Consider the following 13,686-nt stretch of genomic DNA (forward strand, 5'->3'; position numbering starts at 1 on the left):
CACGTTTTGGGATTGTTTTGATGAGGTAGCAAATGAAAACAATACTGGCCAGGTTCCACGCGAAGAAAGAAACGCGATAACCTGTGAGCTGGATTTTTATCTCAAGTCAGTGCGAATTGATCGCAATCGTGACCCTTATTCTTGGTGGGCAGCTAATGCCAAACAATACCCAAATTTATCAAAGTTTGCCAAAATCTATCTTTCAGCACCTTGCAGTAGTGTGTATAGCGAAAGACTTTTTTCTGAAGCTGGCCTTATTTATGAAGAGAAGCGAAACCGCCTGCTGCCTCTTAATGCAGAAAAATTGGTTTTTATTCACCATAATTTGCCCTTAGTACAGTATGAGTACTAATTAATTAATTTTCTACTTTAAACAATACCTAATTATGTTTCTTAAGTCTTACTAAATAAAGTAAATTATTACTAAACAATTTTTTTTTATCCAGACCTTTTTTTATTTCGGCCGGATGTCTATCCGGCCGAATAGTAGCTATCCGGTATTCGGCCGGATAGTATTAAGGCCGCCGGATAGGCCGGATACCGGATAGTTACCGGATATCCGTTTCATCTCTATTAATAACTCTAAATGTAGTGATGTATTAGTCCGTTGTATTCGGATTGTAGTTCTGTATGGATGGAAGGGCTTGAGTTTGATTTCTGAGTCTTAAAAATCTTATGTCTTCTATAATTAAACCCAAAATTCTATCGTACGGTAGTCGGCTCGTCACTACGTGTCGATGGTGTCGGGGTTTGATTCCCAAATGGATTACATTTCTGCTTGGATCAAATTTTTAATGTGGCGTCTGTGGTGTGGCGTCTGATTGCAGTTGATATTTGTAATTTGTATGTTGCTAAGAAATAATTATTTTATCTTTTCTTCTGATCTTACTTTTACGCAAACATTATTATAGAAAAGCAAGTAAAAGTCAACAGTTATTCCAAAACCCCCTCTCTTTCGAAAGAAGAACCGAATTTTCGACCCTGGTAGTGTGACAACAGCAGGTTAAACATTTTGTTAAATGCAGACAAAGTCACATGTAAAACCTAGTACATAAATAGCTCGAGCTCTTAAACGTATATAAAATTTAAGATGCATATAACAATTTTATTATTCGTCCGTCCGTCGAGCACAATTCGATCAACTTTATAGTACCGTACCTAAACAGTGGACTGTCTCTTAAACGTGGAATACTATAGTATTATAGTACTGTTGTATAGTACATGCATGACTATAGGGCTTAGGTACTGAATAGAATATGATATAAGGCCTGCAACAAAACAGCGACAAATCTTGTTGACAGAATTAAGTTTGTTTGATTTGAGAAATTTTAAAAATAATTGGATTTATCTATTTGGTATAACAATAAATGAAGACCTTCTCTGTCCCAGTAGGTACTTGGCAAGGGTCTCCTCCTGGACTGAGAGAGTAATTTCTCAATATACTTCACTATAAAAAAGTGCTGCACAGTTGGCCAGTTTCAATGAAACTGACCGCCGTAACCAAATATCGGCAAGGAGGATATTTTTACTATACTATTATATTTTAATAAATATCATTAGTACTTCGCCGAAGCTGGAAATTGCACCCAAGACTCACTGAGTCAATGTAATTAATTAAATTCCATTACCTCTTATAACTAAGAAGGAAAACAATGATAAAAGCAACTCCGAGTTTCACGAGTAGCGCAAAGTTCACCGACACTACGTCCAGCTAATGGTTTATTGAACAAAGTTGCCAACTATGTCGCAATTAAGTGCTGATGAAGTATCGTTATAAAACTTTTACCTTAAAAACTGCTTATGTTGGGACGGCCTTGCAATAATTAATTAAAAAAGGCATATTATAAGACCACGGAGTTTACGGATTGCTCCACTGCTGGGCAAAGGTCTCTTCCCGTAATGAGGGAGGAGTTAGACCTAGAGTCTACAAAACAGACCAAGTAAGGGTTGGGAATAGGCACGCTGACCAAAGGTCTTCTCTCGAAATAAGGGAGGGGTTAAACCTTGAAACTAAATGCACAACTCCTTCACCAATGTAAAAATTATTTCTAAAACACACAACATTTGAAATGTCATAGGTGTGTTGCCTCGCTCGAACCGTCGACCTCTTACATGGCAGGTACCAACTTAAACCACTCGTCTATCACTACCAATGTTAATAAGATAAATATGTATTGTTTCCCATCGCTCACGACATCGGTGTCGTATCGTAACGCTCTCGGGTTGCGTTCCCGGCCCTGACCTGTATAACTTGACGCCGACTAGTGGCTTGCCTTGTTTGTGTGAGACTTGATGCCTCTTAGATGTAAATATATTATCATTTTGACGATGTCAAGAGCGTTACAGTTAATGTTGTTACCGAGTAGTTGCTGCTGATGCCCGGTTGTTGTGGGTTCGATTCTCAGTCGAAACAATATTATTATTGCTTTTTTAATTTGTGTGATTCACAAAAAGATGTTTCACAAAGAGTCACAAAAAGATGTAGAGGTTTAACCTGCTTTTTTCTATGAACCGGTAAAGCCGTTTGACAAGAAACAGGACAAACAAACACATATTTACTGATTCGCGCTTTGTGATCACGTTGTTTTCCATTTCGTTATCTATCACCCCACAAAGATTTATCCAATTCGGTTCAGCCGTTCTGACATAAAATAAAAACAAAAATTCAACTAAATAAATAAACCATATATTCCATAAATAAACTCTACTCATAATTTAAGTTAAGTAAATATATAAAGCGATCAAAGTGCCGCGTGATCAAAGATTCTCAACGTTGTAACGAACACTGTCTCAACTTAGAACTTCGTTTACTTATTCAAGCTCTCATTGACGGACTCGCTCGCAACTTTACAAGTTATCATGACAAAGTCAATAAATCATTCAAGTGGTATCAATTTCTTTGTTAAGTAAGTTGGCGATTTCAAGTTATGATAATATCTTTTATCTTTTATAGGAAGGACTGTCCAAAATAACCGGGTTTTGAATAGGTTAAAATGCGAGATACCTTCCTGCTACTTTGGTTCATGGGTCGAATAAAATGATAATGAATTTTTGCGTTTACAAATTTTAAGGTATGTTGTACCATTGTAGTGTGTTATTCTGTAAACTTTATTTAAAAGAATGCGTTTCCAAAAATAACGCTCTTAAGTACAAGTTTTGTTAAAATATTCCAAAACTCATTTCACTGTTTCATACTACTGCCATCTGTTAGTGAGTATCCGAACTATGCAACTGAAAGTGTAACTTCAGTCGCTTCAACAAGCGGGCGAAATGCTTTCATACTTTTACCGCCACCTAGTAGCGAGTAGCAGAACTAAATGTAGTCTTAGCACACTCCACGGCTACTATGTTCCAGCATTTAAAACAGCGCTACTAGTATTTTAGTTTTTACAATTTGGACAAAATTTACTTGAAAAAGATACTGAGTTTTTTATTATTGAAATTAGCATTGAAATAGTATAAGCATTGTTATGTGTATTGAAAAAGTGATATCGGTGAATTGACGGATTTCATGTTGAAGTTGTATAATCATTGCTGGAAAGTGGGTTCGATTCTCGCGAAATAGCATTTACTACAGAGAGTTTATAACTTTTCCGCTTCTATACGTGTTGTTAGCTTGAAACAAAAACCACAGCGTTCGTTTATTCATTAATACTTTTCATAATTAATAGGTATTCCGGGTATAGGAATGTGATTCACATAATGTGAATATTTGCTCTCTAAATAATATTAAATAATTATTGTCTGTCGTCAATGGCGTGTCGGTAAAATTTCCCATTAAACAGGAATTATTTCTATTGCGGAAATTCTTTAAGAACAATATTTTACCTTAACCATACGACTTATGTGCGGGTTTTCTGAAGGACTGGTTCGACGACTAAGTAAAAATAACCGATAAACATACTTATATACTTCTTCTTCTTCTTCAAATATTTGTCCCGGGTGCAGGTGGGAACGATTTAATAACATTGTAATTAAGAATTCTGTGGATTTCTAAAGTAGCTGTATCAAATTGAGCTCATAATTAGCTGCATAAGCCTGCGGGTCACAGATGATCTAAATCCTGAATTCTATTTACCTGCGTCAGCCGCAAACCTTGCAAACAAGGCTCTCTATTAAGTTGTTTTATTAAAATAACTATGAGTGGAATCGCGTAAAATTTTAGAAGAACAACATTTTGTTTTTGACACAAAAAACATGTAAGAGGCAGAAGCCTCTACACTTCCACTACAGTTTAACTGACTTTCATCAAATGATAACCGAAAGTGATCCGGTGCCAAACATTTACTATTCTACCACAAATACATATTTTTATGGTTTCATACTCAATGGTTATAAACGGGACCCTAGTACTGAGTCTTCACTGTCTGTCTGTCAACACGTATCTATTATTTTTCCCACATCCCACTCCAGTATTACCAAAATTATATCACAAGCAGTATGTTACATATATAGCTGATAAAGCAATAAAAAACCAGCGAGTACTCGCCACAGTTGTCCTCAAAACTGCTTACCATTAAAAAAAGGGTTTACAAAATAAACCTCAATGTTTTAAAGACATAAATTCCAAGTATTTTGTACAACATGACGCATTTACAACAAAGACAAAGGCTGTCTCACTACAGAACGTTATAACGCGTAATTCCGTTTACATATTCAGGTTACGAGGTTTCAGCTGAAATCTTTTTGTGGCCAGTTGTACGAAATTATGTTAATGTTTATGTTTTTATGTTAAAGAGATCTTTAAAAGAGAAAATACTGAAAGAATAAAGCGACTTTCATGTGTCAGATCTTGCCGCGATTTCCAGATTTCCAGTGTTTTTTTTTAATATTTTTATAATATCAACAAAGAATAACAACAATTACTTATAGCAACAAAAAAACCACTAAGGTTTAAACCAGTCCTATCCTGAATCTATCTTTTACTTAACATAACAAGTACAAAGTCTTATCAAGGTAATTAAAGTTAGCTAAGTAACATTATAAATATTTTTTTGTACTGTTCTTTTTGGTTCTGTTGGTTAGAAAAGTCTTATGGGTTAATTCATGTTGTTATTCTCAAAGGTATAGGCAGAGGTATTGAAACTCACCCATGTTTCGACATTAACAATGTAAGACCTATATAATGATATGATAGTTATATCCGGGGCGAAAAAAAAACGTCGTTTATGTAACAGTGACAAAGAAAAAATATTTTTCCTTGTTGGTGACAAATAAATTATATTTTATTTTTACGTTCATGATTAGGCTAATGCTAGTTGAATACCGCGGCTCCACTCGTGTATTTTTATACAATCACAACAAAAAGCTTATGTTTAACTCAGGATGCTAACTTTCTTCATATATGTATGGTATATAAATAAAAATGAATCACCGAAATGTCTGTAAGCGCAAAACTTTTAAACAACTAAAGTGAATTGCATATTTCAAAAACTATAACCTGAAGGAAACCCAGTCTCAAATAATATTCTAATCAACTGAAATTAACTCAGTTCTATCTAAAACTGTTATAACGAACTTTAGAACATTAGAATTCAAAGTTGGGAGGTTTCAAAGTATCTGAAAAGGATTATCGTATTTCAGCACCATTAAACCATTGTACCTAGGACTCATGCAGAGTTTCATCTCAACAGTCGTTATATTAAGATGCGTCTACACTAGAGAAGCCGAGCAGGAGCCGAGCACAAATTTGTATAGTGTACACAGACTTAAGAGCGTCGAACGAGCGCGTTTTTACAAGAAATTTCAGTTTCACTAACCCGTCGGTAAACGATTTGTGGGTTAAGCAACCTTCGGCGCGGTCATTAGATAGATGGGTGTCCGCTTAGTGGTATTTGAACTTGGCGTCTCCATGTTTCGGAGAGCACGTAAATAGTCGGTCCCGTTTGTTGTCTACTTAGATATCAGACTTTGACACTAGGTTGACCACTAGCCATACGACAAACAAACAGCAAGAAATTTTGATCGGCTCGTGCTCCGCTCATGCTCGGTTCGCCTAGTGTAGACGCAGCTTTAAGTTATAATGACTCGCATGCGTATTACGTATTTCAGTTGACAACTAATATACGTCAAATTGACAGTCGCCATTCAGTACATTGCTGCTTTGACGTAATGTATTAGTCACTATAATCTAAGAGAGAAAACAATGTACTATCGAACCAACTGAATCATGACCCATTTTGCCGATAATTGGCTTGACACCGTCAAAACAGTAAGAATTTCATCTCTATCGTCAAAGTTGCACTTAGGACATTTTAAACATGCATACGACTGTGTTATGATGTATTACGACTACAGACAACTTTGACCTTTGTTATTACAGTACGTAGATACGTTTTCGAGAAATCACTCTTAATTTGAATCTAGAATGTAAATAGTCTAAACTCTTTTCACTACGAAAAAACCTATTTGTGTCAAATATCAAATAGCACGTCATTTAGAAATCTGTGAAACGATTAGGGTAACCACTATAGGCATTGCCCATCATACAGTGATTGCCAATGTTAAGGAATAATACGTTTATTTTAATTTCTAAAGTAACCAGTTCAAATTAATTGCGATATATGTCCCTTTTAGAATATTGGTAACATTTTTAATTTATAGAACTCATGTTCGATGTTTGTGCGACAGTCGTGTAGTTCGAAAAGAAAAAGTAAGTTTGTTGCAATATTTGTTAAGGATAACACATTTGAATTAACAGTATTCGCTAGTATTTCTTGTTTTTAAGGGTCTTATATTGAATTAATATAAAGTTATTGAACTTTGTTTCAATAACTTTACTGATGTTCTTTTAGAAAGAATATTTAAGTAGCGTTTATATTAGAGTTTATGTCAATGTTTTACTAAATAAAGATACTATTGACCAAAATTGTGTATCAATTCCTTAACCGGGTAATAACTATGCTGGTTACCCTATATTATTTTAATTTTTATAGTTACATTATTTCCTATAATGGCCGAATAAACCATGTCCTGAGGGGGTATCGAACCCACACTTGACGCGTCGCAGTCGTAACATCAACCTACTACGCCACGGAGCCTGTTGAAAACGGTAGCAAAGCATTATTGTATTGGCGCACAAAGATTTGTAGCAATAACTAGCTGTCCCACGCAACTTCGCTTGCGTCACATAAGAGAGAATGCGCCAAAATTTTCCCCGTTTTAGTAACATTTCTCTATGCTACTCCGCTCCTATTGATCGTAGCGTGATGATATATAGCCTATAGCCTTCCTTAATAAATAGGCTATCTAACACTGAAAGAATTTTTCAAATCGGACCAGTAGTTCCTGAGATTAGCGCGTTCAAACAAACAAACAAACAAAAAATTTGTATAGATAGTATAGATGACAGATAACAACAAATTAATTACCAAGGAAACGTAGGTTCAAGCCAATTTCGACCTACGCGTATATAGACGTGTTTTAAAAAATGAGCACATGGTGGGTTATGATTCAGTTTGTTCGATAGTACAGCATTGTTGTCAACTGATATACGTGGTAGCCCCTTTGGTACGAATATAATAAAATAAAATTTATAATGATACATTCTAGATTCCAATAAGGAAATAAAGTATGCATAAATAACAGGATTTACCTGTATGGTGGTAAAAAGGATTTATATTTGATAATATAATATTATTCATAACTAGCTGACCCGCGCAACTTCGCTTGCGTCACATAAGATAGAATGGGTCAAATTTTTCCCCGTTATTGTAACATTTTTTACTGCTGCTCTGCTCCTATTGGTCGTAGCGTGATGATATATAGCCTATAGCCTTCCTCGATAAATGGGCTATCTAACACTGAAAGAATTTTTCAAATCGGACCCGTAGTTCCTGAGATTAGCGCGTTCAAACAAACAAACAAACAAACTCTTCAGCTTTATAATATTATAGTATAGATATAATAGTAGCCAGGAGTTTGATAACTAGCCCGATACGTCAATAGGCTTTCCCGCTATTACATGGAACTAACATTATACATGGAAAAGTGGTAGTACTTTTTACACCTTCAGGAATAACTGAATGAAAATATATAGAAAAAAGAAATTTATAATGAAGACTTTTATGCTTTTAAATTTAACAAATAATTCCCGACTTTTAGGAAATTAAAAAAAACTGTTAAAGCTTATTTTAATAATTAAATTATATTTCCTGTTAGCGAATATAGATATTTTAATATTTAAAATTGCAGTTTTCCATGGTCCATATATTTGTTCACTCTGAATGACATCACGCTTGTTGCAATCGATATTTATTGATAATCAGTTTGTAAACATAATTACAATAATTTTAGTACAAGGCGTGTGTTATATTTACGAGTAAAGTACACATTACGAGTACACGCGTGCGATAATAATATCAAAATACTATAATATAATAATATATTATACCTACGTTATCGCGGTCAGGTGTACGTACTGTTAATTATGTTAAGTTGAGGATAAAATACATTTAGAGTACTATTTCCTGTCGTATCGTCCTTGTATCAAATATGCATACATTCCTACACACTCACATACATACATACATAAACACCCACACATACATGACATACATACATACACCGTGCCTTATTTACTGATTTGAAAAACAAGACCGTAATAAAACACATTAAACTCGTTTCACTGGTTTAGTTGGAAAAGTTTAACAATTATCACCCAAATTGTAAAATTTCCTGCTAATATGACAAATGTGAAGTCTTCATATGGTTGTATGTACCTATATGGAAGTATGTTCGTATCTCTTTACCGCAAAAACTACGAAAGGTATTTTGAGGAAATTCGGTATCATCCGTATACTGAATTTCCTCGGTTTATAACTTTTTCTCTGAATCAAAATCAAATTCAAATAATTATTTCATTTAGGGCAAATGCTGACACTTATGGCAGTCTATGATACAGAGTGAATTTACCGCCAGTGTAAAGTAGGGCCAATGAGAAGAGCTGGCAACAAACTCCTGGTCACTCTTTTAATCGAAGTAGAGTTTGAATCTGATCGATTTCGAATCTGTTTTTATTTACGCGTATAAAGCTTTCAGCACAAGCTAGTATAATATAAATATAGGTAAATAAAGTTACAAACGACATACCTTCATTAATAGGATTACCATAAAGTTCTTTTAATTGTGATCTGTATAAATGTATTACTCATTTTAATGACTCAATCATGAGTCACGACTAAGATAAAATCTATACTAATATTATAAAGCTGAAGAGTTTGTTTGTTTGATTGTTCGATTGTTTGATTGTTTGATTGTTTGATTGTTTGATTGTTTGATTGTTTGATTGTTTGATTGTTTGATTGTTTGATTATTTGATTGTTTGATTGTTTGATTGTTTGTTTGTTTGTTTGAACGCGCTAATAAAATATAATTATAAAATGAAACCAAGTTCACTAAGAGGTCAGAAATTAAACGATTGACTATGCATACTTATATTAAGATATAATTAAGATGTAAGTACAATGCCGCCCCCAATAGTTAAAAACACGCATCTAAGTTTTCTGTCGAAATTAAGTTAGATGATATTGCCGGAATCAGCAAAAAGCGCACCTGCACTTATTTCTATATTTCTTTTATATCGCTCCGTTACGGTATAAGTATTAAAACACGTTTTTGTATGCACTTTCACACCCATTTGATTTTTTCTCCATTTCTTCTTGTTAGATGCGTCTTTTGAACTATCGGTGGCAGAATGTCAGTCCCATGTAATAAAAAGCAAACCTAACGCTATTCACCGGACTTATTACCAACCTACTACTGACAACTATCGACAGACATTCTAAAATACATTAAAAAAGACTACTTAGCCCAACCCGTGAATCAAACCTGAGACCTCATAATGCATTCAGATACAATACCGAGCGCGCCATGGAAGCAGCTGCAATAACTATGAGTCACTGACACATGTCATGGTAGCAGCGTAGCAACTACTTATTAGGTTATAATGTTAGGTTAGGTTAGGACCTCTGACGCAGGACTTCTGGGCAATTGTATATTAAATACTGAACACTGCTGAGTCACTTGTGGATTCATAATAAGCTATTATTCTGATAAATGAATATTTAGATCACAAGCTAATGATTCATATTTACCACAGATAGCTACCTACCTTGTTATATTTTGGAAGTGTGCTTAGAAGCACGTAAGGCGGTCATAAATGATCCTCATAAACCGGTCGGTAAACGATCTGTGGGTTATGCAACCGTTGGCGCGGTCATTCTTTAGATAGGTGAGCGCATAGTGGTATTTGAACTGAGTCATCTCTGTTCGACTCTGTGCTTTGGAGGGCACATAAAATATCGGTCCCGGTTGTTGTCAATTAAGATAACAGTCGTTAAGCCATGTCAAAGGCCTTTCAAGGGATTTTTGGTACTATAAAATTAAATAAAATTAAAAACTCACAAGTTTATTCTTTACCCTGGTTCTAATCGCGGTATATTTTATAGATAAAGATGTGATTCGTTGTTTGTCTGTTAGTTCATTGACCTCATGACATTCATCTGTTGGCAATCTGCCAGATACGATGTTTTGTTTAGGGTTTTATTATTTGTGGATCCGGTGACCAACAAATTAAGTTATTAGTCTATTTTTATGTCTATTTCTTTTGTTTTAAAGCAAATATGGTGCCAACAAGGCTCTATACAAAAACTCCCTGTTCACCTATTTATTACGTTCTCTTTGAAGCACAGAACCACTCAACCCCAATGATAACCATTTTGCCACCCATCTATGGAATGTCCGTGGCAATGAAGAGCTTTACTAGGTCATTAATAGCCAGGTAATTTAAATTAATTACAGTTGAATATTGACGACTACTGGGCGACTAGGTACTAGTTTAATGTTAAACAGGCAATTTTTTTTTAAGATTTAAATACATACAAATTGGAATATCAAATGCACACTTGATTTTGGGAGTGTGTATTAAAATTGTTTTTGAATACTATTTATTTTAATTAGGATTTATAAACTCAATAAATAATTGTAAATATCTTCAAAATACCAAATATGAGATCATTATTATTTTCGCAAACTTATTATTATTTCATCCGTATTATTGGTATATTTCAATAATTCGAATAAATTTTGCCAGTACAGCCTCAATGTATAAGAATAGGTAATGAATATTGAACAAATATGCGTATGTTGTTATTAAGAGGTAAAAACCAAATATTTTGAGGAAATCTTCAATTGCCTAGCTGACAGACGCGGGTATTTTCAGTATACATATATTCAGCAATTCAGGGGTTGATTTGAAAACATTTCAAAAAAGCGACTTTAAAACAAAATGTATAGTCCTTTCGTCCCCCGTCCGACATCTTGGTAAAGAGGTCTGGGCAAGGGTGACGACCCCACAAACTCGTATGTAAGCGTTTACTGATCCTTCTAAATATTAAAAAAAAAATTGCGATGTCTGAAATACGCTAAACTATAGCCATGACTGGTAGTGCATTTTTAATGAGTGTGTAAGAGTTTTCTCTTAAAAAAGACTACTCTCGCACTAAGAATTGCTTTTGTGTGACTGTGACTTTTACAAAAAATACGAACAACGGACACAAAGTACAAACAGACCCGAAACAAGTATTTGTGGACCGCACTAATAATTGTTCCGTGTGATAATCGAACCACTGCGCCACGGAGGCAGTCGAAGAGAGTAGCCAGTAGTCTCTTTTTCGTTCTTCGTCTTCGTTTACCCAGTCCCGGTCAACTTGTGGGCTTAGAGGCTTCATAGTATATTTGCACTAATATGACTGTCTGCGTGTACGTACTACCGAATCTTACAAAAGATTGACGTAATATTTCGAAATATGACGTGTGTTATTCGCTGTCTTACTCACGCTACTTACCGTACGTGTAAAAGTAAAGAGTGATGCGTCATAATACTTGAAGTAGTATATACTAGCTGACCCGCGCAACTTCGCTTGCGTCCAATAAGAGAGAATGGGTGAAATTTTTCCCCGTTTTTGTAACATTAATTACTGGTACTCTGCTCCTTTTGGTCGTAGCATGATGATATATAGCCTATGTCCTTTCTCGGGTATCAAAATATCTCCATACCAAATTTCATGCAAATTGGTTCAGTAGTTTAGGCGTGATTGAGTAGTTGACAGACAGACAAAGTTACTTTCGCATTTATAATATTAGTATGGATTAATTTGTTCACTTACGCGACAAATGTAGTGCCATCTGTAAGTCCTATTCAACACTAGAAAAATGTCACTTGATTTGTAAAGTGAAACAGGCGAACTTTCAAATCTGACATTTCAGTTTCGGACATAAACTTCTTTAAAGAGACAAATTTTCCGCTTTTTTGTATTTCTACATCAATGGAATTTATGATAGTCTTATATATTATTATGTAGAGGATAATCAACTCAGTTTATTTCTTAAACGAGATCGAAGTACCTACGAACTGTTAACAAACGAGCTCTTAACCGCGAAATAAATCCGGCGACAAATAAATCGTATTTAGTAATCCGAATAATTAGCTATCTGTGGCAGTGGCGTAGCGTGCATTGGCGGGGCCCCGTATAAAAAAATGTTTGGGGGCCCTTATATTGTTTGGGGGTAAAGATTTTTCACAAACAAAAAATATCATTAAATAATAATAAAAAATATAATAATTATTATTAGTTCTTTTTCCTTACACACTTTTGGGGGCCCCCGTGGCCCGGGGGCCCCGTATAATTGATACGGCATATACGGCGGTAGCTACGCCCCTGATCTGTGAAAACATATCATTAAAATCCGGTATTAATTTGTACGAACATGTAGTTCAGGTGAAGTCCAGGCCAGAGGGGCTATCACGTATTTCAGCTGACAACTATTTGAAAGCCACTATGCTGTACATTATTTTCTCTTTTATATTATAGTGATTAACTCGTTACGCCAAAGTAGCAATGTACTGGAATAGTGACCATCAATTTGACGTGACCTCCTCGATTCTCTACTACTATCGACTACCGACAACCGGCTAGCTATCGTATTTTGACATTTAGAATGTACTGCCAAAATGTTTCCTACGACACCCGTCAGAGGCGCTGATCAGATTTTCATACAAAATTTCTCGATGACAGGTCGGTTGTCGGGAGCCGATAGTAGTAGAGAATCGAGCTACTAGTTGTCAATCTAATGTCAATCTATTGTAATGGCAAATCTAAATCTGTATGGTTTGAACAACCGTCTGCCTAACACATAGTATTAAAATTTATCTGTTATTTTTCAAAAATGTATTTAATACTCAGTATATAGGAAACAGCCTCTGATTTCATAATGTTATCAGTGGTTGGAGCTATATTTACACTATTTATTAATATGCGAATAAAATAATAATAATTATATATTATGTTATAATAGAGTTATAAAATACTAGTGAATCCTCGCGGCTTTGCTTGCGTATAACTTAGGAACAATAAAAGTTAACATTCAACCACATATTCTAACCCACTAGAGATGATTTTTTAGAAACATTCATGGACTATCTTGTAGACTTTTCTATGGTATACAATACTAAGTAAATTATTTTGATATATTTCGTAGAGTTTAGCCAGCGTTTGCAATGTAAGCGAAAAAACCTATGTTTTTTTACGACATCGCATTAAAAATTTTGAAATGATCAGTGTATTTTTTAAATATAAATGTTATTATACATATTAACTTTCCTGTTGAATCACTCTATCATATTAA

The 13,686-nt window shown here is 34.7% G+C and overlaps 2 protein-coding genes across 2 annotated transcripts in view; one reads left to right on the forward strand and one right to left on the reverse strand.

Moving 5' to 3' along the window:
- The window catches only part of LOC142982779 (zinc finger BED domain-containing protein 4-like), a 1,445-nt gene extending 1,093 nt beyond the window's left edge, over positions 1-352 (forward strand). The window contains exon 1 of the mRNA XM_076129463.1: positions 1-352. This exon is cut by the window's left edge and continues 1,093 nt beyond it. Coding sequence (XP_075985578.1) covers positions 1-352 — 352 coding nt within the window.
- Positions 1-13,686, reverse strand: part of LOC142982569 (inactive dipeptidyl peptidase 10) — a 533,383-nt gene that overhangs the window by 415,382 nt on the left and 104,315 nt on the right. The window lies entirely within an intron of this gene.

Source organism: Anticarsia gemmatalis, chromosome 22 (genome assembly GCF_050436995.1).
Source record: "Anticarsia gemmatalis isolate Benzon Research Colony breed Stoneville strain chromosome 22, ilAntGemm2 primary, whole genome shotgun sequence".
Taxonomy (NCBI): domain Eukaryota; kingdom Metazoa; phylum Arthropoda; class Insecta; order Lepidoptera; family Erebidae; genus Anticarsia; species Anticarsia gemmatalis.